Source organism: Prionailurus bengalensis, chromosome E4 (genome assembly GCF_016509475.1).
Source record: "Prionailurus bengalensis isolate Pbe53 chromosome E4, Fcat_Pben_1.1_paternal_pri, whole genome shotgun sequence".
Taxonomy (NCBI): Eukaryota; Metazoa; Chordata; class Mammalia; order Carnivora; family Felidae; genus Prionailurus; species Prionailurus bengalensis.
Genome location: NC_057360.1, coordinates 15,705,068 through 15,730,236, shown reverse-complemented (window position 1 = coordinate 15,730,236; position 25,169 = coordinate 15,705,068). Strand labels below are relative to the sequence as shown.

At 40.3% G+C, this 25,169-nt stretch overlaps 1 protein-coding gene across 2 annotated transcripts in view; it reads right to left on the bottom strand.

Annotated features, from left to right (window-relative positions):
• Positions 1-24,968, bottom strand: part of DARS2 (aspartyl-tRNA synthetase 2, mitochondrial) — a 28,861-nt gene extending 3,893 nt beyond the window's left edge. The window contains exons 1-15 of one of the 2 annotated variants that reach the window (XM_043567930.1): positions 24,301-24,968; positions 23,536-23,635; positions 21,777-21,843; positions 19,446-19,547; positions 18,954-19,049; positions 16,834-16,957; positions 16,137-16,183; positions 13,862-13,968; positions 13,005-13,074; positions 11,416-11,595; positions 9,747-9,854; positions 8,350-8,412; positions 3,557-3,709; positions 736-954; positions 409-519 (exon numbers count right to left, since the gene is read on the bottom strand). In XM_043567930.1, the coding sequence (XP_043423865.1) occupies positions 409-519; positions 736-954; positions 3,557-3,709; positions 8,350-8,412; positions 9,747-9,854; positions 11,416-11,595; positions 13,005-13,074; positions 13,862-13,968; positions 16,137-16,183; positions 16,834-16,957; positions 18,954-19,049; positions 19,446-19,547; positions 21,777-21,843; positions 23,536-23,635; positions 24,301-24,424 (1,671 nt within the window). In that variant the 5' untranslated portion in view covers positions 24,425-24,968. The remainder of the gene's footprint in view (positions 1-408; positions 520-735; positions 955-3,556; positions 3,710-8,349; positions 8,413-9,746; positions 9,855-11,415; positions 11,596-13,004; positions 13,075-13,861; positions 13,969-16,136; positions 16,184-16,833; positions 16,958-18,953; positions 19,050-19,445; positions 19,548-21,776; positions 21,844-23,535; positions 23,636-24,300) is intronic. The other variant, XM_043567931.1, reaches the window with a different exon arrangement.
• Between the last annotated feature and the right edge of the window lie 201 nt (positions 24,969-25,169).

Sequence of the window (25,169 nt, the reverse complement as noted above, 5' to 3'; positions counted from 1 at the left end):
GAACTCATGAAACCGTGAGATCATGACCTGAGCCAAGATCAAGAGTCAGACACTTAACCAATAGAGCCACCCAGTCACTCATCTTTAAAATGGGCAGAATAAGGGTATATCTCAAAAAGTAATTGTGAGGATTAAACGTATCAATGCAGATAAAGTACCTACTGCCTCGCACATAGTAAGCACTAATAAACAGCTTTTATTATCATTTACTTTTCAAAGTCTTCAGTAAAAGTAGAGAGACAAGCCAACACTATTCTGTAACTACTGAATCCTTCATTCATAAAATTAAAAAAAACAACAAACATCCTTGAAGGCAGCTATACTCACCACTATACCACCAACACCAGCTAAAACAGCAAATACTCTAGTTAAAACAAAAAAAAAAAGCAGGTTAAGAGATGATGTCACCTTTAGCAGTGTTGCCAGAATGTAACGCTGGAGCTCTGCATCATGTATTCGGATAGAACCACCTCCTATCTCATTGCCATTTAAAACCAAGTCATAGTGTTGGCTACGGACCTAGAAGATTCACAGAGTCTTTATGTTAGAGAAAATTTCTAATTTTCTGTTCTACACGTTGAAGATGCTACAGCAATTTAGAGACAATGTATTAACTGTGGGCTCGAACCCGACAATTTTTTCCGAGGTTTCCAGAACTGGGTCAGACTGTGAAATCTGAACTTCTTTGCCCTTGTTTCCACATTTCCTTTTAAACTGGAAGTACCGATATGGTACCTGTTTGGGTTCAGTGTGTAAGAGGTGGATGTCGCTGGGGTGGGGAGCAGTAAATGGGTGGTGGGCTGACTCCAGCTCGCCAGGATTTTCCTCCTTGGGGAGGAAGAGTGGGAAATCCACAACCCAAAGGAAAGAGAACAGAGCTGGGTCACGGAGCACCAATCCTCTTGCTTCTAGAAGGTCAGCACATTCCAGTCGTAGTTTTCCCAAAACAGAGCACTGGGAACAGAAAACACAACCACTGAGTTAACTGCGGTGACAGAGTAGACAGCAGATGACACAACCTGGACTCTGTAGTCAGGCTATCCTCTGGGAAGGGATCAGGAAATTAACAGATGACACTCTGGGGCACCTGGGTCCAACTTCGGCTCAAGTCATGATCTCATGGTCTATGAGTTGGAGCCCCACATCAGGCCCTGTGCTGACAGCTCGGAGCCTGGAGCCTGCTAAGGATTCTGTGTCTCCTTCTCTCTCTGTCCCTCCCCCGCCCTCAAAAATAAATAAACATTAAAAACAAACAAAAAAAAAATAGATGACACACTCTGAGCCTCTCAGGAGACACAGCTCTGAGGATGATCTGACCGCAATGTGGTTGAGAATGTCAGACTCAGCCGACTGAGTAGGATTTGATAACAAAGTGATTGAGAGTACAGGTACCCAAGCTTGACTGACTTGGGTGTGTCTCAGTTTGCCTACTGACTAACTTCCCTACAGCTTTTTCTATAGTAAAATGGAGATAAATGTACCTACTCCGAAAGCCGTCGTGAAGACTGAGACAAGGCATGGAAGGTGCAATATGACCGGCAGCTATTGTGTTGTCTTCCTTACCGCTCCTGAAGGGTCGTGTGAGGCTCTGATGAGCGCCTGGCACACAGCTGATGGCCAATACATGTTGGCTATTATTAGAGGGGCAGTACAGATTAGAGGTTAGTTTCAGAGTGTGACTTTTGGAACCGGACTTTGTGGGTTAGAGCTCTGGGTCCTCCACTTCCTAGTTGTGTGTGAGCAGATTTTTAACTTCTGTGCCTCAGGTCTCCTATCTTGGAATGGTAGCCATATCAGTCCTTCTCTCAGTAGGGCTGGCATGAGGATTAAATGAGTTAATATGCACAAAGTACTGAGAACAGTGCTGAGAAAATGGGAAGTGCTTCCTGAGTGCTAACTCTGATTAAGCAGAACTTCCCTGAAAAAGGCCTGTCAGGACAAACCGTGCCTGGAGACATGCACAGGCGACACTTTATAGCCTCTTCATCTTACGTTTAAATATCCACACAGGGTACTTGCACTGTGACATATTCAGAATGCTAATGCTATTCCACCTAAGTCTGGTTTCTAGTTCTTTCAAGAAATCCCGGTAGGAATTAGAATGATACCTTCCTGAGAGAAGAATGCCAGTAGTTTCACTCCATACTAGGAGAGAGTAGAATGGCCAAATGAGTCTGCAGCAGGATTTCTGTATAATACAAAATCCCACAATCTGTAATAAAGTGGACATTCCCTAGCAAGTTTAACAGTGATGTTCATGTCTAGTATTCAAAATAATGTTGAGGGGGCGCCTGGGGGGTTCAGTCAGTCGAGTGTCCGACTCTTGAACTCTGGTCACATAGGGTTGTGGGATCGAGTCCCGCATTGGGCTCTGCACTGAGTGTGGAGCCTGCTTAAGATTCTTCCTCTTTCTCTTTCTCTTTCTTCCTCTCTCTTTCTCTCTCTCTCTCTCTCCCTCCCTCCCCCTTTTCCCTCTGCCCCAACTCACACTTGGTCTAAAATAAGAAACAAAAACCAAAAAAGCCCCAAACAAAAATAATGTTGATTAATTAATTCATTGAAAAATGATGGCGGCATCAAAACAGATTTGTAATTAAATACCTTTCTTCACTCCACTATTGCAAGGGAGGGGAAGGAGAGTGGGTTACATTTATTTATTAAAAAAAAATTTTTTTAGATCTTATTTATTTTTTATTTACTCATTCATTCAGAGTAATCTCTACCCTCAACGTGGGGCTCGAACTCATGACCCTGAGATCAAGAGTCAGATGTTCTTCAGATGGAGCGAGCTAGGCACCCTGACAGTGGGGTACATTTAGCACTGAAACTGAACTCTGAAACTTCTCCTTTGGAAGGAAATAAGGGTATGTATGGTGCAAATACAAATTAGAAGAATGAACTTGATAAAGTACTAATCAGACACCAATGCTATAAAGGAATCATACTTTAGTGCAAGAATGAATTTATATTACACTTGACCTTTCCAGTATATTTTCAACATTCATGCTTGACTTCTATTCCATACTTGTGTATGTTTTTACATGGTCTCTATGGCCAAATCCAGTCTTACACAGATCTCCTTAAGCACAGAGATTTAGCCAGAGTGTGGTGGCACTCAATACCCCCGGCTGCTGCTCCTGAGGAAGAGGGTCCTGCCCTGACCAAGCAGGGCCAGAGATGTCTGCCAGCCCAGTAGCCTTCCAGCATCTCATCTGTCCCTCCACAGATTCAAAAGTTTGGGATTCCCAAATCTTCCTAATCTTCAACATCTCGAAAATGAAAATATTTTCCACAGTGAAGATTGATGGCCCTTTACCTAAGTGGCCTTCCTAATCTAACCTGTGTGAACAATGCCAATGGAGGCTGGTAGCTGGTGAAACACACTCTAGTTTTGATACAGTATGGTAAGTGCCAAAAACATTTATTAATATAAAAACTCATGCAGAGCAGCTCCACTTATTGAAATGAACACTTTTAAGTATGTATTATACATGCAGGAGAAAAGAGGCATCGTTCAGCATCAACAGCACAGACATTTAGAGGTAGTGCTCCTTACTGCTTTCCTGTGCTCTCCGGCCGTGAGCAGGACCACACCGTCCTCTTGGATCTCCATCAGTCTGATTAGTTCTGATCTTTGCTCCTCCATTATGGACTTAGCAACTGGAGAATTCCAGTTTCTATTGGCTTTTGGGAATACAGGTAAGACTTCCTGTGATAAAGAAAAAGACTTACATTTTTTTTTTTTTAAAGTGGGGTTGATTTACTTTTCTTGTAGTATATAAAGATTTCTTGTTCCCCACAGAACTGAAGATGGTCTTCATTCCCTCCCTCAACCCCTTCGAAATGATACTAAATGAATTACAAAAGGAATCTCAACATAATGAAAAAATGAAAGGGGATATAAGGTGGGGAAATACTGCAGATTTGTGGCAGGCTGCAAGGGAACAGAATAGGAAGGATCAAAACAGCAAGGCACAGGAAGCTCTGGCCTGGAGAAAAATGGAGCGGCCTCAGCACAAGAAGGAACTGATTTTAGCAGAAGCCTAGAGAGGCTCAGGACTCTTAGGAAGCTTTGGTTTCCCAGGGTAATGGGCAACGACTCTGCTGCTCCCACTAAACTGATCCTACCCATTCACAAAGCCCTTCCGAGGACCCCGTGCTCCCAAACAGCTTTAAAAAAAATCTTTTTAAGTATCCTCTATACCCAATGTGAGGCTTGAACTCATGACCTCCGAGATCACGCTTGTGAGTTCAAGCCCTGCATCGGGCTCTGTGCTGATGGTGTGAAGCCTGCTTGGGATTCTCTCTCTCCCTCTCTACCCATGCACACTCTCTTTCTCTTTTTCTTTCTTTCTTTCTTTCTTTCTTTCTTTCTTTCTTTCTTTCTTTCTTTCTTTCTTTCTCTTTCTTTCTTTCTTTCTCTCTCTCTGCCCTTTCTTTCTTTCTTTCTTTCTTTCTTTCTCCCTCTCTCTCTGCCCATGCACACTCTTTCCCCTTCTTTCTTTTCTTTTCTTTTCTTTCTTTCTTTCTTTCTTTCTTTCTTTCTTTCTTTCTTTCCTTCTTTCTTTCTTTCTTTTTCTTTCTCTCTCCCTCTCTCTCTGCCCATGCACACTCTCTTTCTTTCTCTCTCTCTCTCTCTCTCTCTCTGCCCATGCACACTCTTTCCCATTCTTTCTTTCTCTCTCTCTCTCTCTCTCTCTCTCTCTCAAAATAAATAAATAAACTTAAAAAAAAAAAAAAAAAAGGACCTGAAAGGAAAGAGATAATTTAGGGACCAAAGGAGTAAGGCCTGAATCCTCAAAGGCAGTGAAAAATATACTTTACCAATAAAAGCAGAATAAAGTATGATGGAAAAAACCAAGAAACAGCCACTGGGACATAAAAATGATTGGTTACAAAGAATTCAACAGAAGAGTTGAAGAGATCTCTCAAATGAAAAGGACAAAGAGAATGAAGGGAAAGGACACAGAAAAAAAAGAGATATACAATTTACAAAAGGAGGTCCGAATAGAAATCAAAGAAATTCCAAAAAGACTACAGAGAATGATGAAGTCAAAACAATTAGTACTAGAAGAATTTTCCACAGATGACAGACATGAGCCATCACATTGGCTTCTAGAGTACAACACACTGAATTCAAAATGACCCAAAGGTACACAAACTGAAATTTCAGAACATGAACAATCAGGAGGCTGAATGCTTCCAAAGGAAAACTATCAGGTTTGCTACAAAGGAATAAATTCATATAAGCATCAGGCTTCTCATCAGTAACAACAGGTACAAGAGAAAAAAACAATGCCTTCAACAAGCTAAGGCTTGCTGGGTAATACAGTAGCCAGCACTCACAGGTACCTATTGAGATTAATTGAAATGAAATGAAATTAAGAATTCAGCTCCTCAGGTATACCAGCCACATTTCAAGCACTGGATACCTATGCTGGCTAGTGGCTACCATATTGGATGATGCAGATACAAAACATTTCCACCATCACAGAAAGTTCTGTTGGACAGCACTACTCTAAAGGGATATGGCTGCGAATTCAGGATTTTATACCAAAGTCAAATCAGCAATCAAATGTGAGGTTTTGAACATAAAGACATTCTTGGACCAGCAAGTTTATCTCTTGCCTGCCTTCCTGGAAGTTACTTGAGAATCTACCTCAGCACAAATAAGAAAGAGGAAGATCTGGGATCCAGGGAAAGGGGCTTCAACTCAGAAGCAGGATGAAGAAAAGGTCAGAAAGACAGCTGTGCAGAAGGTACAGAGTAGTTAGGTGTGGCTTGTGTATGGGAGCTGCGTCTCTCATGCAGGAAGTTAACAAAGTTCAAAATGGAGAAGTAAAAAAAAAGGCAGTATGTAGATACATATCTAAAAATGGAAGCACTCTGGTTGGAGTGGGTCTAAAGTGGCATGAGCTAGAGCAAACACTTATTGCATCTCATTGTTAATCCTTCTTTACCATTTGTGTTTTTACCTATGTGCATGTAGCATATTGCTAATTCATACACATATTACAAATGTAAGCCAAGTTAGAATATATTAATAATATGAAAAAAACAGGGGAGCCTGGGTGGCTCAGTCAGTTGAGCATCCAACTTTGGCTCAGGTCATGATTTCATGGTTCATGAGTTCGAGCCCCACATCGGGCTCGCTGCTGTCATCACGGAGCCTGCTCCAGATTCTCTGTCCCCTATCCTCTCTCTGCCCCTCCCCTGATCACACGCATGTTCTCTCTCTCAAAAATAAATAAACACTTAAAAACAAATAAATAAGTAAATAAATACATTGAAAAAACAGAAGCAGTGCCCATTTCTTCTATAAAAATTCAGGAAGTTAGAAAAGTAAAAAAGAAAAGAGGAAAAGAGAAGAGGAAAAGCAGAAAATTTAATAAGAGTTCTATCAACTAAAGGCTACTGATCCTGTGGTTTCTAGATACAGATTTCAAACACTGGAAAGATAAAAGTGAAGAAACAAAATTGGGAGATCTAGAATTGCCAATTTTGAATTTTTTCAAGGGCATAAAACAAACCTAAAACATTATCTACTAGTACCTCATTTCATAAAAGAAAAAAAACTTCTACGTCAAAGAACAACGAGATGTAATGGATCATTCTTTAAACTCATTTAACTTTATGAAAAGCTTTTTATATTATTCTGACTTTTGTCATTTTGCCTTGACCTATTTTGGAAATCATTATCCTAATCTTTTTCTTTCTTATCGACAAATCCCTTTAAGCCTGAGGTATGATATGGCGGTGGGAGGAGTGGGGAGTCCATTTTCAATACTCAAATACTGTGAGTTTTTGTTTTGTGTGTTAGGTAGGCTTCCGGCACAGTGCAGAGACAAATGTGGGGCTTGAACTCATGACCCTGAGATCAAGACCTGAGCTGAGATTGAGAGTCAGCTGCTCAATTGACTGAGCCATCCAGGTGCCCCACAAATACTGTGTTTTTACATGGTTATGAGCAGTGTTTATATAATTCTGTATTTTCCTTTTCATACAAATCATTACAACATGAACATTACCTCCATACTACAAACTCTTTGGAGACAAAGTTTTAAAAAACAACTCTAGGGGCACTTGGGTGACTCAGTTGGTTAAGAATTCAATTCTTGGTTTTGGCTCAGGTCATGATCTCACGGTTCTTGAGTTTGAACCCCACATTGGGCTCTGCGCGGACAGCTCGGAGCCTGCTTGGGACTCTCTCCCCTCTCTCTCTGCCCTACCCCACTCATGATTTCTCTCTCTCAAAATAAATGAACTTAAAAATAAAAAGCAATTTTAATTCCTTTGAGTTTACTTTATTTAATCATTCCCATATAATTTCATTTTATTCCTATTGTAAATGATACTATGATGAACATAGTCTTCTCGTATTTAGAATGTTTTCTGTAAAGCATATCACAGAAAACCAATGACCCAAAGAGCATGATTATTTTTTCAACGTTTATTTATTTTTGGGACAGAGAGAGACAGAGCATGAACGGGGGAGGGGCAGAGAGAGAGGGAGACACAGAATCGGAAACAGGCTCCAGGCTCTGAGCCATCAGCCCAGAGCCTGACGCGGGGCTCGAACTCCCGGACCGCGAGATCGTGACCTGGCTGAAGTCAGACGCTTAACCGACTGCGCCACCCAGGCGCCCCAAGAGCATGATTATTTTTAAAGTTACTGATTCTGAAAGGGCTGAGGCCATCAACAGGTCCAGTGACAAGGTAAGAAGGCCCATCCCCCACTCCCGGTCCTCCATAGTTCAGTCCTACCATTCACCAAGCCAAGAACACACATGTGTCTGTCAAAGGTGTATTCCGGATTTTAAAACGGGTATGGGAAGAGCAATGAATGCAGGCTTTCTTTCAAACCTTGGGCACATGGGGCTCTAATCTACTCCTAACTGAATTAAAATTCCATATTTATTAAATTTTTTTAATGTTTATTTATTTTTGAGACAGAGAGAGACAGAGCATGAGTGGGGGAGTGACAGAGAGAGAGGGAGACACAGAATCTGCAGCAGGCTCCAGGCTCTGAGCTGTCAGCACAGAGCCCGATGTGGGGCTCGAACCCACGAGCCATGAGATCATGACCTGAGCCGAAGTCAGATGCCCAACCGACTGAGCCACCCAGGTGCCCTAAATTCCACATTTATTTTAAAAACTATGGTTGAACTTTCACATTTTGATTAATGGTGAATTGGGATTAACTTTAGTAATAAAAAGACAATAATAAAAAGACAAAAAATGTTCTGAAGTAACAAGACCTCAAAACTAATGACTGTATAAGAGCTCTAACAATTATTAAAAATATTGTATCCCTAAAAGAGAAAAAAACTGTTGCAATTAAATCCTTACCTGATTAAAATGGTCAGCTGCCAATTTTCTAAGAGACTCAATGTCCTTCCTTTTTAAGTATTTCTGATGAAAGAAAATCAAAGTAAGCTTACAATATGACGGCTTCATAAACATGTCTATGATATCAAATGGGATACAAATATATTTTGTGTCCTTCCATCGCAATAGTAGGATTCAACAGAAGTTTAGTTTCTGCTTCCAAGGGACAAAATTTTAAAGCTTGTAACAGGGCCTATTAACATTCCCCCCCCCCCCCCAATTATGCAGGCCTCACTGGAAATGGCTGTGAATGTATTCCACAGAAGATCCTGTGTGTGTGATATGGAGGGTAAATGTTCAAAACGAATCTTTACAACTGAATTGTGTAAGAAAAAATAACTTTCAGATCAAAAAGAGGACTCAGAATTTGCTTATTTCAGGTCTTAAAATGCTTTTTATATCTTACTTTTTCTAAATCATCTAAATCATCAAGCTTTCTAAGTGAGACGCTCTGACCATCATCATAACTAATATTCTTGGGGCACTAGACTAGGTATGGGAGACACAAAAAGGTGGAGACATGGTTCACAACCCCACACTTCTTATAATATGCATGGGGAAGACCGGGCATACACAAATCGAGGCAAACAATAATAATACACAATATACGTTACACTGAGCTTACCTGGACACATTCATTATGTCTAGAGTATGGACACAAATTACTTTCCACTAAATGTGAGGTGAATAAAAAGTAATGAGACTGAATTCTCATTCCCATTTTGAATACACTAATATGCTCCAGTATATAAATGAGTAGTCTTTCAAACTAGTAATTTTCTTCAAAGTACTTCTGGAACCCCTCTTATTAAATTACGTTCAGCACAGGTGCGCTAACTCCAGAAAACAGACGTGTCTCATCGCTTCAGGGTCAGTGTTCGCCTAGACCAATCATTCCTTCTCCTGCCCTTGTTTTTCGTCTTTTGCTTTTCACAGCATCACTTCTTTTCTCCTCCCCTGTCTGAACGCAGACAAGACCAGAGCCCTGGGAAGACTGAGAACCAACATGCAAGTGCTGGAGCTGATAGGGGCTGGGAGCCTTTGGATAAACTGAGGCTGGAGACAGGGTATGAACACGATTTCATGCTCATCACTGGTGGGAATGAGCCCAGACGAAGTAGAGGAGTACTTTACGGCATTTTTTAAAAGGAAGGACAAAACCTCTAGATCTGGAGTGTAAACTCATACTCACAAGGTTTTATTCTCCACTTACAATTTTGGGGACACTATTAGACTTCATATGAAAATATATATTCTTATGAAAAGAATTGTTCTTCTTGAAGTTTAAATGTGCCACTGTTGAACATATCTACTTCCCAAATATACGCTCTAGAGAAACAGAACTGTACATGACTTACTGCTCCTTCAGAGATACATATGGCCTTGACCGTTCCTTGGGGTTTACTAAGTGCATCTTGAAGAAATCCAACCTTTGTGTTTCTGAACACATCACTAATATCTACAATCTATAAAATGGGCAACAAAAAAGGGTAAGTAAAAAGTGAAGTGATTTTTATCTCAAAAACGTTTACAAACAAGATTCTAAAGAACCCAGTAGATCTTATTAACATTTATAGAGTGCATTCATAGTGTTTACCATGCGTTGGGCACCATGACAAGGGTTAATATTCTAATGTATTATTCATTATTATTAATTGATTTAATCAGTACAACAGATTCTAAGATAGGTATTCTCATTATTCCCATGTAACATATGAGGAAACCAAGGCACAGAGAGGACACTAAATCAGCCAAGATGACACAGCTGGTGGGTGGCAGAGCCAGAATTTAACCTAATAAGTCTGACTTAACAGGGGCACCTGGGTGGCTCAGTCGAGTGAACATCCAACTCTTAATCTCAGCTCAAAATCACGGTTGATGATGGTTCATGAGCTTGAGCCCTGAGCTGGGCTTTGCGCTTAACAGTGTGGAGCCTGCTTGGGATTCTCTCTCTTCCTCCTCCCCCTCTGCCCTCCTCCCACTCGTGTGTGCCCACATACTCTCTCTCTCTCTCTCTCTCTCTCTCTCTCTCTCAAAATAAATAAATAAACATGAAAAAAATTTAAAAAAGAATCACTATTTCACATTACAAAAGAAGAAATAAAGAGTGGTGAAGTTGACAGCTGTTAAGCTGGTAGTTAGGACTTTGTATATTATATATTTTTCATCCTAAGACATCCTAATGCTATCTATTTATAGACGAAGTAGAACTTCAACTTCTAAGGAATGTACACTGAGAAATGGGATACAGAAATGTCACCAGCATGACAGACATGAAGGGCTGCTCCTAAGAGCAAATGAATGAGAGGCTTTGCTAATGGAAACTGCTCTATAGAAATACGACCCTTACCCTTAGTTAAAAATGTGTAGATTTTGATACTTTGAATAAACATTTCCATATGTTTGAGCTCTTTATAGGCTAGGGAAAAAGAATAACTATTTAAAAAAAAATTTTTTTTTTTAAAGTTTATTTATTTTTGAGACAGAGAGACAGAGCGTGAATGGGGGAGGGTCAGAGAGAGGGAGACACAGAATCTGAAGCAGGCTCAGGCTCTGAGCTGTCAGCACAGAGCCCGACGCGGGCTTGAACTCATGGACTGTGAGATCATGACCTGAGCCAAAGTCAGATGCTTAACCGACTGAGCAACCCAGGCGCGCCAAAAAAGAATAACTCTTAATCATCTGTCTTCCAAGTGTCATTTTAGCTTAAGAAAAATTGAAGAGGAAAGAATAGGGCTTTTTTTTTCCTTTCAAGTTACCGCTAACATCCACATAATTAATAAATTCTCGGTAATAAAAACTTTATAGCAAGAACCTTGCTCTTAGAAATGGGTCTTAGAATACAGTAGACAGAAAAAAATTACTACAGTTTTAATGGGCTATTATTCTCTCTTGCTGTAGCTTGGTAACAAGGCTAAGATTAACAACAAAAAATGTAACAGAGTGTGTAATTTGTTGTAAATTTCAAAGTGGTTTAAAAGACTAGGACTATGTGGGGCAGAGTCTTGGAAAAGTGAAGAGAGGTACCTTCATCCCAAAGCGAGTGTCAGGTTTATCAGTTCCATAGCTGGCCAATGCCTCAGCAAAAGTCATAGAAGGAAAAGGAACCACCACAGGATCTTTATCACTGGGCCAGGAATACTGGAGCAAGCCCTCAATTAGACTCCGGATTCCAATCTGGTCTACAAAAGACATCTCTATGTCAATCTGAAACCAAAATAACATATGGAAACTAACTTAAACAGCCATGATATTAATATGTACATATTTATATATTTCTCTGGTTTCAAGTTACCACAGGATTCTGCATAAAAATACTTAATGCGTGGATGAAAGTTGGGGGGACAAATATTACTGTACATCTGTTTTATGTCAGGCATTGTGTGAATGCTTTACAAATATCAGCTTGCTTAGTTCTCGTCGCTATTCTCATAGCTGAAGGCTGGGAGAGGCTACGTAACTTGCCTGTGTACATGCAGTTAGTAAATAGTGAAGCTGCATTTGATTCCAGGTCTGGCCAACTCCAAAGCTTATGATTTTTGCACTTCACCATACTGATTAACATGGTATCATACAACAATCAAATCATGATAGATTTGATGAGTCCAAAGATTAGACAGATTAAATACCAACATACAGAATTGTTGATTCGTACGAGATTTGTTTTAAGAACTTTATCCTACCATGGCCATTAAAACACTGTTGGAATCTCTGGCATTTCTTAGTTGATGACTATACTCCTTATAAAGCGGACATATGGAATAGATCAAAAATTAAACCATTAGTGTCTCAACTGCAGGTTAGTTTAATTAAACATCTGATGAATAAATGTAATGAGCAGTAAAGCACTGGCATACACTAGAGATATTGTGGGTTTGGTTCCAGACCACCACAAGAAAGTGAATATCACAATAAAGTTGGTCAAATTAATTTTTTGGTTTCCTACTGTCTATAAAAGTTATGTTTAGGGCACCTGGGTGGCTCAGTTGATTAAGCTACCAACTCTTGGTTTCAGCTCAGGTCATGATCTCACGGTTCATGGGTTCAAACCCCACATCGGGCTCTGTGCTGACAGTGCTGAACCTGCTTGGGATTCTCTCTCTCTCCCTCTCTTTCTGCCCCTCTATCCCACGTCTTTCTCACTCTCAAAATAAATAAATAAAACTTAAAAAAAAAGGTGTGTTTCACTATACTGTAGTCTATTAAGTGTACAATAGCATTATGTCTAAAAGAATGTATACACCTTAATTAAAAACACTTTATTGCTAAAAAAAAATGCTAAGCATCATCTGAGCTTTCAGTGAGTCGCACTGGTCACAGATCACCAAAACAAATATAATATTCATGAAAAGTTTGAAATACTGCAAGGATTACCCAAAATGTGACACAAAGACTCAAAGTGAACAAATGCCATTGGAAAATCGGTGCGGATACTTGCCCCACACGGGGCTGCCACAACCCTCAACCTGTTAACGAGGCGATGTCCATGAAGCATGCGAGAGGGGAGTGCAATAGAACAAGGTATAGCCTGTGTATGAAATTACGGCCCGGTCTTGAAATGCGTGGCCATAGCAAGGCTGAGTAAGTGAGAGACAAAAGTGAACATAACTTAGTACCTGAGTAAACTCGGGCTGTCGGTCTGGTCTCGAACCTTCATCTCGATAACATCGGGCAACCTGAAAATATCTACAATTGAAAAATAGCACGATTTGAGGCATGATTCTAGGAAGATACACATACTTTTCCCCAAAAGTTCATGGCAGGGCAGTCTATGAAATAAATTAATAATGGTACCTGGAGGAACATAAGAAATTTAAAAATTCTTTATGATGCTCTAACCTAAGCAGATATACAGCAGACCCACGAGAAACTATACGTTGTCTTAAAAATATACAAGGGCACCTTCTGATATTCATATATTAGATTGGCATGCAAGGCAGTCTATAGTGCTTTACACACGCTCTTTGCTTTGCTTTGGCCAAAGTGAAACACTTGTTGCTCCATGGCTTGTGCCAGGCCGTTCCCATTCTCATCTTCATCTGCTGGGACCCCACATTATCCCAGAAGGCCATGCCCACAAAGATTTTTTTCCTATTTCCCAAAACAATATCATTTCAAACCTCTTTACACCAAGTTTGCAACCCTTAACAAACTTATTTTTGGGTTCTATCACAGTTGGTTTTATTTATTACTCTGTCTTACTACATTCATTAACTCCTGGAGAGCGAAACCTATTCTTTTTGGTTTCTAATTCCCTGCACATCTACTAGCATAGAGCTTTGCATATGGTGGCCACCCAAAAAATCTTTACTCAATAACAACTATAATGTTTAGGGTATTTTACAAGTATTTTCCAAATGCTCACACATTTCCTAACTTCTTTTAAGAGATCAGATATTTTGTGTTCCCTTTTCTCCTCTCCACCTCCCTCCCCTTCTTTTTCTGACAACGAACTACTAGCAATAGAGCTCACCTGTCTAAACCACCAACCATCAGAAGCTGCTTAAACTGTTGAGGACTCTGAGGGAGACAATAAAACTTTCCAGGTTCCCTGGATGGTATTACAAACTCTTTTGCACCCTTTTAATGAGAGAAGGAGAGCAGAAATATTGTTAACAAAATCAAACCTAAGGCCTGGTGGAAGTTAATACTTCAGCTCATCACTGAAATTAAAGATTGGGGAGCCTAGGAGGGCGGGCGTCAGTTAGGCAACCGAATTCGGCTCAGGTCATGATCTCACGGTTTGTGAGTTCGAGCCCCGCATCGGGCTCTGTGCTGACAGCTTAGAGCCTGGAGCTTGCTTCTGATTCTGTGTCTCCCTCTCTCTGCCCCCCCCCACTCATGCTCTGTCTCTGTCTCAGAAAAAAATAAACATTAAAAGAAAAAAAAATTAAAAAAAAAACTAAAGATCAATGATAGGGGCGCCTGGGTGGTGCAGTCGGTTAAGCGTCCAACTTCAGCCAGGTCACGATCTCGTGGCCCGTGAGTTCGAGCCCCGCGTCGGGCTCTGGGCTGATGGCTCAGAGCCTGGAGCCTGTTTCTGATTCTGTGTCTCCCTCTCTCTCTGCCCCTCCCCCATTCATGCTCTGTCTCTCTCTGTCCCAAAAATAAATAAACGTTGAAAAAAAATTAAAAAAAAAAAAAAAGATCAATGACAGATCATTTCTTGCTTATCTTTTAGTCCCCCAAAAGGCTTGCACATAGTAGGCTTTAAACTATGTTTGCACATAGTAGGTAATAAATGTATGCTTGTTGAAATGATTTTCGAATTCTGTTACTAGCTTAAAGAATTTTGTGCAATTCCTTTCTAATAATTGCTAACTGCTTTTTTAAAAAAAATTCTTTTATTTTACCTATTTATTTTTAAAGTTTTTAAATGTTTATTTATTTTTGCGAGAGAGAAAGAGAGAGAGAGAGAGAGAGCTCAAGTTGGGGAGGGGAAACGAGAGGGAGACACAGAATCTGAAGCAGGCTCCAGGCTCTGTCAGCACAGAGCCCTTCGTGGGGCTCGAACTCACAATCCATGAGATCATGACATGAGCTGAAGCCAGACACTTAACCGACTGAGCCACCCAGGTGCCCCTCAAATTTTATTTTAGAGAGAGTGAGAGTGCAAGTGGGGTCGAGGGACAGAGAGACAGAGAGAGAGACAGAATGTCAAGCAAGCTCCTCGCTCAGTGTGGGGCCCAACATGGGGCTCAATCTCACGACCCTGGGATCATGATCTGGGCCAAAATCAAGAGTTAGACCCTCAACTGACTGAGCCACCCAGGCACCCCACTGACTGCTTTTTAAAATTAAACTACAGTTTTATAAGTCCATAGACTGTATAAATAGAGTAAATACCAATGTTTAGAAATTTTAATTCTTGGGTCGCCTGGGTGGCTCAGTCAGTAAAGCGTCTGACTTCTGCTCAGGTCATGATATTATGGTTCGTGAGTTCAAGCCCCATGTTGGGCTCTGTGCTGACAGCTCGGAGCCTGGAGCCTGCTTCAGATTCTGTGACTCTCTCTCTCTCTCTCTCTCTGCACCTCCCCCGCTCATGCTCTCTCTCTCTCAAAAAATAAATGTTAAAAAAAAATATCAGTTCTTAATGAACAAGGGGTTTATTTTTAAGGAAACAATTCATTATCATTAATTTTAAAGAAATGCTTATTTATTTATTTGAGAGAGAGAGAGAGAACAGAGGGAGGGAGAGAGAGACAGAGAGAGCACAAGTAGGGGAGGGGCAGAGAGACAGAAAATCCAAAGCAGGCTCCACACTCAGCACAGAGCCAGGGCTCAATCTCATGACCTTGAAATCATGACCTGAGCTGAAACCTAAGAGTCAAACGCTTAACCAACTGAGCCACCCAGGGGCCCCCAACTTTCTCAATTCTTAACAAAACCTAGGGGCGCCTAGGTGGAAGACGGTTAAGCGTGCGACTTCGGCTCAGGTCATGATCTCATGGCTCATGAGTTCAAGCCCTGAGTCGCGCTTTGTGCTGACAGCTCAGAACCTGGAGCCTGCTTCAGATTCCGTGTCTCCCTCTCTCTGCCCCTCCCCTGTTTGTGCTCTGTCTCTCTCTCTCTTAAAAATAAATATACATAAAAAAAAATTTAAAAAACAGCACTCAAACCTACTTAATATGACCATCTTGAGGCAGTAAAATATATGGAAAAAATATAGCCAAGTGAATATAAAAAAGTGGTCCAATTTCATAACTAGTAGGATATTGTTAGTAGGCTGATTTAAGGAATATACATACCCCTGGAGTCCTCTTAAACAATGTTGGTGTTTCTATATCCACAAACCCTAAAAAGAGAGAAGCATCAGAATTTAACACATAGGAATTTGTCAAATATGTTGTCTACGATTCAATTCAACAAATCTGAGGCTACATTTTAATTAGGAATTTTGACTGAAATAAGTTACCATGCCTACTGAATACTGATTTCCACACATCCAATAAGGAAGCTGAAAATTTTCATAAAACCCTATTTGGTTCATAAAGTGACACTTTTGTCATGAAATAATTCTAACTATTTGATGGATTCTTGTCTACTGAACTGTTTTGGTTTTCTAAATGTTCTGCTAGTATAGTAAAAATAATATAAACATAGTAGGAAAAAAAACCCAGGACTGAATGAAGAGTCTAGTTTAATTCACAGGACATTTCTGAGCTCTTAACAAATTAGTATAAGCATGATAAAGAATTAAGAAAACTTAGAGATAACAGCCAAAGGGCTGTCCCACCTTCAAGACAACACCTTTAAAGGGCTGTATTTGTGACCTAATAGAGAGCTAAATTATGCTCTAAGACACAACACTTGGAAATAAACCTTTCTTCAAAAACTGCTTTACACATTAAACGAATTCCAGACCTCTGGCAACATGAGACCCAATGACGAAACTGCTGACGAAAACAGTAGACATGCTGAAAAGCTCATCGAGGTGTCCCTTACCATGTAGATTACAGAGATATTCCCGCATTTTCATGACCATCCGGGACCTCAGTCGCAGGTTGTACTGCATTTGGAAACTGCGCAAGTCTAAGTAGCGATACTGCAAACGAAGAGCCTCTGTTTTCTAAACAAATTTAAAGAGTTTTATGTTCAAACATTTTTTGAATACTAAAAAGATATTTAATGCAGAGCTTGACTTTTCAAAAACTTCAGTTTTATCTTTAGTTTCTACCATTCGTGAATAAATACAACACCGTTCTTTTTTATTTATTTATATTTCATTTCCTTTATTTTAGAGAGAGAGATAATGAGCAGGGGTAGAGGGCTAGAGGGAGAGAGAGGAGAGGGAGAGGGACAGAGAATCTTAAGCAGGCTCTGCACTTAGTGTGGAGCCCAACTTGGGACTCAATCCCACAACCTTGTGTCCTTGGGACACTGGGACCATGACCTGAGCTGAAATCAAGAGTCGGACGCTCAACCGACTGAGCCACTCAGGTGCCTCTAGAACACCATTCTTAATTCTGACAGCTGCTAAGTTTGTTACTAGCATAGATTTTACATTATTTTTTTTTTACTATTATTATTGTTACCTTTTACTGATTGCAATTTGCCTACTCTCACTAAACATTTATCCATTCATTTAAACCCACAGTTGAGTCTTGAAAAAAATATTTGAAGACTTAAAAGATCTTTTAACAATACACAGCAGGGGCGCCTGGGTGGCTCAGTCGGTTAAGCTTCCGACTTCGGCTCAGGTCATGATCTCACAGTTCGTGAGTTCGAGCCCCACGTCGGGCTCTGTGCTGACAGCTCAGAGCCTGGAGCCTGCTTCACATTCTGTGTCTCCCTCTCTCTCTGCCCCTTCCCTGCTCATGCTGTGTCTCTCTCTGTCTCAAAAATAAACATTAAAAAAAAATTTTTTTTTAAATACACAGCAGAGTGCAAACAGCTATGACATTATCACCTGAGTTGGACTACAGGTAGAAGAAATGCAAGGGGACAGAATCTCCATGGCTGAATGCATAGGAACTGCATTCAGCCTGTAAATCTTATTTTCAAGCCTGTAAATCTCTGCATCTCTCTCTGTGCTGACAACTTTTTTTAAGTCCTTTTTCCTCAAATAGCTTATTTCTTTGATAATAGAAGAACTGTCACTTCGTTCTGAAAGCTTAGGTGGGGGAAAAACTGGATTTCCTTTATCCTCCCCCACAGAAAGATCAACCCTGTAATTATATTGCCTTTTCTACTTAAAAGATTAAGTTTTGAGAACTTAAATGTAACACTAAGTGACTATGCAATCAATTTAAAAACCTTTTCATAGATCAGTTTACAAATTAGATGTATATGCATCTAGAACTGTAAATAATTGTGACAAAGCTCCAGATTATCTGGGTGTACTCCCCAGAGCTATTTAGCTCCAACAGCCTCTCAAACTTTGGCAAAGAACATCCTAAATTGCAATAATCAGATTTATATGCTTGGGAAGTCAAGGAAATGTTTTATCACTGTTAGAGGCTTAAACTTAAAAATGCAGGATCCCCGCCCCCCCCCCCCCCCATGCCATCTGACTATTTCCAAGCTTGACACAAATTTTCCTTCAAAATGTAAAACAGAAGCAACAAAAAACTTGAAAATAACAGCTCAAGTCTTAAAGGTAGAACCATGTTTCAAGCTGTCTGAAAAAGCAGCATGGGTGTTTAGGAACTGCAACAGCTTAATGCACTGTTGCTATTTCAGAACAGTTCACAGAGGAATAGAAGAGAATACTTCAGGGGCACCTAGGGTGGCTCAGTCGGCTAAGCGTCTGACTCTAGATTTCCGCTCAGGTCATGATCTCACGGTTTGTGGGATTGAGTCCCGCATCAGGCTCTGTGCTGTTAGTGGAGCTGGGGATACTTTCTCTTTTTGCACGCTCTCTCTCTCTCTCTCTCTCTCTCAAAATACATAGATAAACTTAAAAAAAAAAAACGATTATAAAGAAAAAGAACACTTCACAATACAGCTACAATAAAACACTTGATTTTGTGTTTTAAACTTTTTCTTTTAAAAACTCTGAAAACACTACTGGTTATCAACATTTTCTAGATACTCTATTATTTTTTAATAACAAAGGATGGCACCTTCACAAAGTCCTTAATTTCGAAGGGCAGCTTCTTGCAGGTATTCAGAAGTTGAGCTGATTTAACTTTGATTTCAATCTCACCTGTTGGCATTTTCTTAAAGAGAGAGACAGACAGAAGAGACCTATGTTTAAAAAATCACTCATCAGGACATGTACACAGTGAACATCTGTAAGACACATGCACTTATTTACATTCACATATGTAAAATGTGTAGGTGCTTAGAGCACATAATCCAAAGCATAAATGTGTGTGCCAGATTTTGACATTCTTATGCATGTCTGTGGTTGATGTGCTCATTAACAGATGTCTTAACATGACCATCTGCACAGGTGTGTGTTTGTGGTGAAGATTTGGAATCTGTAGGATCATTCGTAGAACTTGCAGAGCTTTTCGTGCCTGATGTCTAGCAGGTGCTCAGTCTCTTGCTGAATGTGCAGACAGTGCAAATATTTACAGGTCAAATTTATACACGGTTTCTAAACTGCTCACTGGATTCTCTTGTCCTGGAGGTCGGGAAATTACCGTCCCGGATACTTGCACCACAGACTCCACTGGGGCTTCACATAAAATCTTCTTCACAGAAGCAGCGGACTATAGAATAAGAGAGGAAAACAGTTCTGACGAACACATGAACTTAAAGGAATACGTAGTAACTACAGTAGTCTATGGTTTATGGAAATAGAAATACTCATGGCTTAACTACTGTCCTTAAATACTGCCGTAAATCCTGGGGCTGCCCTTAATGACTTTATTAAAGACTTTGGTAAATGACATCCCCATTTTGACTCCATAGAACACACCCAGTAAAACTATTAGGTAAGAGTTTAAAAATTTTTTCCTTAAAGGAAAATGAGGAGAATGATGGATGTAAACAATTCCTACATACTTTTAAGGCAACTGTCTCCAGAGTTAGTCTTGGGGGCAGTTAAATCCAATAGCAATAATGGGAGTCCAAATGAAAGGAATTCTCCTGGGTTAGCTATGCTCTGGATCCTCATCCCTGAGAGACAATTCACTGCTCTTCACTTACTTCAAAGACTAAGAGCTGAATAAATCGTATGTTTCTTAGGTATACAAGCATTTGTAAGCATTACAAGAGAAACCAATATTGCCCAACAAGTATCACATGAGCTATTTTTTTTTTAATGTTTATTTATTTTGAGAATGAGAGAGAGTGAGCGAGTGCATGTGAGCAAGGGAGGGGCAGAGAGAGAGAGAAGGACACAGAAAAAGAATCCCAGGAAGGCTCTGCACTGGCAGTGCAGAGCCTGATGTGGGGCTGGAACTTATGAACCGTGAGATCATGACCTCAGCTGAAATCAAGAGTTAGATGCTCAATGGACTGAATCACCCAGGAGCCCCTGACATGGGCATTTTTAGTTCATCTAATTTTAATGGTAATTATTTTTTGAGCAGGTAGTACCTTCACACGGCTCAAAATTCAAAGGGTACGAATAAATATACAGTAAAAGTCCCACTCCCCAGAGGTATCCATTGTTACCAGAAACTTACATTATTGTTTCATATGAAGGAACACTTCATAACAAACACACATACACACCCCTTTTTATACAGGTAATAGGACTCTACGTGCTCTTCTGTATCCTGTTTTTTTCACTTGACAATATATTTTGGATTTTTTTCCAGATCAGCACATAGTTTCTTTCATCTTTTTTCTATGGCTATAGCGATGTACGTCACTTCTTATAGGAGTCTCTTCTTAGGGGGGCATCAAGGTTTTCCCCCATTTTTTTCTATTAAAAAAATCCTGGGGTGTCTGGTTGGCTCAGTCGGTTAAATGTTCAACTCCTGATTTTGGCTCAGATCATGATCTCACAGTTCATGAGTTCTAGCCCCACATCGGGCTCTGCGCTAACAGCTTGGAGTCTGCTTCGGATTCTCTCTCTTCCTCTCTCTCTATCCTTCCCCTGCTCATGCATACTCTCTCTCTCTCTCTCTCTCTCTCTCTCAAAAATAAATAAATAAACATTAAAAAAATTCCTGTAAACAGGGTGCCTGGGTGGCTCGAGTCAGTTAAGCCTCTGACTTTGGCTCAGGTCATGATCTCGTGGTTCGTGGGTTCGAGCCCCGCATCGGGCTCTGTGCTGACAGCTCGGAGCCTGGATCCTGCTTCTGATTCTGCGTCTCCCTCTCTCTCTGCCCCTCCCCTGCTCATGCTCTGTCTCTCTCTGTCTCAAAAATAAACATTAAAAAAATTAAAAACAAAAAATTCCTGTAATGAAGAACCTTGTATTTATGTCATTTGCATTTGTGTAAGTTTAGGGGTAAGATAACTAACTGGAAATGAAATGAATGTTTTGAAACACTTACTAATTTGATATTGGCAAACTGCCCTCTGTAGACTTAGTGCCAATTTGTATTCCCCCACAAGAATGTATGAGTACTTGTTTTCCCAAACACAGTGTGCTATCCATCCAGTTTTAATGACAATTCTGTGTAGTTTTAATTCACAATTTTGTACCTATGAGTGAGGTTGAACATATTTTCATATGCCTATTAAGCCACTTACGTTTTCTTTTACATAAATTTTATTTTCATATGCTGGGTTCATATTTCTACTGGTTCACTGGTCTTTTTGTTTGTTTGTTTTGATTTGAAGTAGCCCTTTAGAGAAATTAGCCCTTTGTGATATGAGTTGCACATATTTTTTCCCAGTTGGTCATTTGTCTTAGTGTTGCTTATGATAGTTTTTAGTTTCATTAACAATAAACTTCTGAATTTAAAACCTCCAACATACTTAGCTTATTGTACCACAGCATCAAAGAGGCTTTCAGACAACAGTAGGAAACCTACTATTACCTCATCCTGGGGGATGACAACTTGCACAAGCCCATGGAAATCTCTTAGCACCAGGAAGATGTTCTGCCTGATCAATGAAGAAAATGAACATGTTAAGATAAAATCTCTGCACCCAAAATGTAAGCAGGCAAAACAAATTAGACAAACAAAAAAAAAAACCCCATGCAATTTTCCATGTTTTTATAATACATAATTATGTGCTTTCATTAGCTACATTCATGCAATTATCTATGTAGCTAATTAATGGAAAAAAAACCGACTTTTCATTTTCTTTTCTTTTTTTTCTTTCAAGTAAATTCCATGCCAAAGGCAGGACTTGAACTCACAACCCTGAGATCAAGAGTCACACACTCTGCCTACTTGAGCTAGCCAGGCACCCCAGAATTTCCATTTTCAATTTCAATTTTTAGCTGCTATATATACAGCTTACTAATGCTATCCAGATGGCTTGCATATTTATCTGTCTATCTATCTATCTATCTATCTATCTATTTATTTTGAGAGAGAGACAGAGTGCACAAGCAGGGGAGGGGCAGAGAGAGAATCCCAAGCATGCTCTGCACTGTCAGAGAAGAGCCTGATGTGGGGCTTGAACTCACCAACTGTGAGATCATGACCTAAGCTGAAATCAAAAGTCAGACGCTTAACCACCTGAGCCGCCCAGGTGCCCCAAAAGGCGAATTTTTAATTTTCACTGGCTTAAGTCTTTATAAGAAAATTTTACTAAATTTGGGAACTTTCCACATATTAAAATCCAAAGAATATATTTTAGGATATTGAAAATATCTACTTGGTCATTTTTGAAATATAGCAGTATAAACTCTTTTCTCTCTCTTTTTTAAAGACCTTAATGTCTATTTATTTATTTTGAAAGAGAGAGAGAGAGAGAGAGAGAGAGAGAGAGGCCGAGGGAGAGGGAGAGAGAACCCAAGCAGGCTCCGTGCTGTCAGCAGAGTCCAATATGGGTCCTGATCCCATGAACCATGAGACCATGACCAGCACCAAAATTGAGAGTTGGACACTTAACCAACTGAGCCACCCAGGTGCTTCTAAACTCTTCTCTTAAAATAAAAGATACAATTTCTAGAGGAGGTCCAACTACTAATTTAATACTTCTACAAACCATCAAAAGATCCCTCAAATTCCAACATTTTAGCATTCAACCTACATTTCTCATACTGCCCTTAGTACCAGGTGGAGGTACAGAAAGCCTCCTCAGATTTTGAGCTCAGGAGATAAAGTCACCAAATGTATGGGTCAAATATCCATCCATTTGGAACACATTCTTTAGGAAGTCCACACAATCTATGTATTTTGGAACTCTTCATTGTGAATTAAAGTACTATTCAGGTAAATGCTGGAATACAGAGATGAACAACAAAATGGGCTTTAATCTTAAGGAATCACTGTTTATCCTTTTAGGGTTTTTCTCTACCTAAATTTGGAATAAAATAAGCTTTTTTCATGGTAATGAAGCTTACCAGCTGGCCCATTCCCAATTACTGGTCCTAGGAACTCTTCAACTTTAGTAAGCCAAGGGACACTCAGTCCAGTGGAACACGCTTCGTTATTACACCCTTCAACAGATGTCATGCCAGTGACTCTATTTGGGTTGTTCAAAACAACCCTGAAACTGAATGCATTGTGAGAATCCTGCAGGGGCTACAAAGTTTGTACTGTTCTGACTGGTTGAAAATTAATAAAAGTTTGGAACTGACTGGGGGGAAAACAACCACCAGGAATTCTTAAGCCAGTTTACCTTCGGTACTGAATCCATCCACACAAGGTGACTTCCTGGCCTAAGTGAGAAGAACGCAATTCTCCGCACGTGTTGGTCCGAGCCACAAAGCTACTCAATTCTTTAAAGCAGAAAAGATTAAAAATAGATCATTTGTGAATTGCTTAACAGTAAAGACTCCTAAATTATTTCATTTTAGGTATTTCATGTCAATGAATTAAACTTACAAAGTAAGTTGGAAGTCTGTAATTTGATTCAATCACTATTCGATTTACCTGCAACTGTGTCAAAAGCCAAGTGAATTAATAGTCTTAATGTAAATTTTGCCCTGTCTTAGGAAATCTAAATTTGATCAGATAGCATTTGCGTTAAGACCTAAAATTAACCCTATTCTTAATAGCGCACATTTTCCCCAAATCGGACCTTAGGAATTACATTAGTTTGATGGTACGGTAAATGGCTTTAGTATGAATCTACAGTGACACCAGTCACTTGTACACTAGAAAACACTATTCAAGATATTCTCAAATATTAAAGAACTTTTTAAGAATCCTTTTTATTAGTACCATCAGCTAAAAGCAGAATTCATGTGGTTACTTTTCTGCTTTGTTTGTTTTGTTTTTAACTCCAGGGGAAAATCTACATTATAAGACAGGAAGGAGTGAGTGATCTGTCTCTACACATAAGGATATCCAGTTAAGTCTACAGGAAAACGGAGTAAGAGCACTCCGGCCGTAGAGAACAGGAAATACTGTTTAGGGGACAGAGCTCTTCACTGCTTTCAACCTGGAATTCTCCTCTGTGAACTGAGCATCAGCCTTCTGGAGAGAGAGCCCTGGATCAGGTGGGTGACCCTTCCGGTGGGTGTGGATAAACCCCTGCACAGCCGACTTAACCAACAGGAGAACATGTTGGAACCGCAGCAGGATGGCGAGAGACGCTTACGAATCCCAAGTTGCCAGTGTTGGATGGTGGTCAAAAGTCAGTTTAGGAAATATACACAAATCCCTTAAAATGCTAGCAGTTCCTGCTCTCTTCTCCAACATTTAAGCCATTTTCCGCTGAACATTCCAGTACACGTGTCTAGAAACTAGACAAATCTGCAAGTTCTTTAGCGTCCTTGGAGAGCGGATAGGGGAAAGACCTTTTTTTCCACCCTCAATGCATCAGTTTCCACTTCTAACAAACCAAACTGCGGCCAGAAGAGCCGAAAACCATTCCACACAGCACGGCAGGGTGGGACTCCGCGACCAAGCAGAGGAAGGGGCCGGTCACCAAGCGCACGCCCTTCCTTTCCTTCCACGCTTCCCCAAAGGTTCCCGCAGGCAGAACGGAAAACAGGAACTCAGCCTCAGGTTTCAAATCGCCCACACCTGGCGGCCGGCCTCCGGTCTTCAAAAAAAGGGAGGGCGAGCAAACCCCAAACACAAAACCTTCTCAAGCCCGAACCCACACCCAGATCACTGCTGGGAGCCTAGCGCTTCTCATTCGGCTCCGCGAGCACCCAAGTTCAACCAATCAGAGCAGAGTTGCCGCCGCCATGTTTACTATGGGCGGAAATTTGAAGGAAAGCTTCGCGTAGATAGAAAAACGCTGAAGACTTAACTTCGCGCGATTAGCCAAGTTGACGGATAAGGGTTAGTCGCTCGACCTCA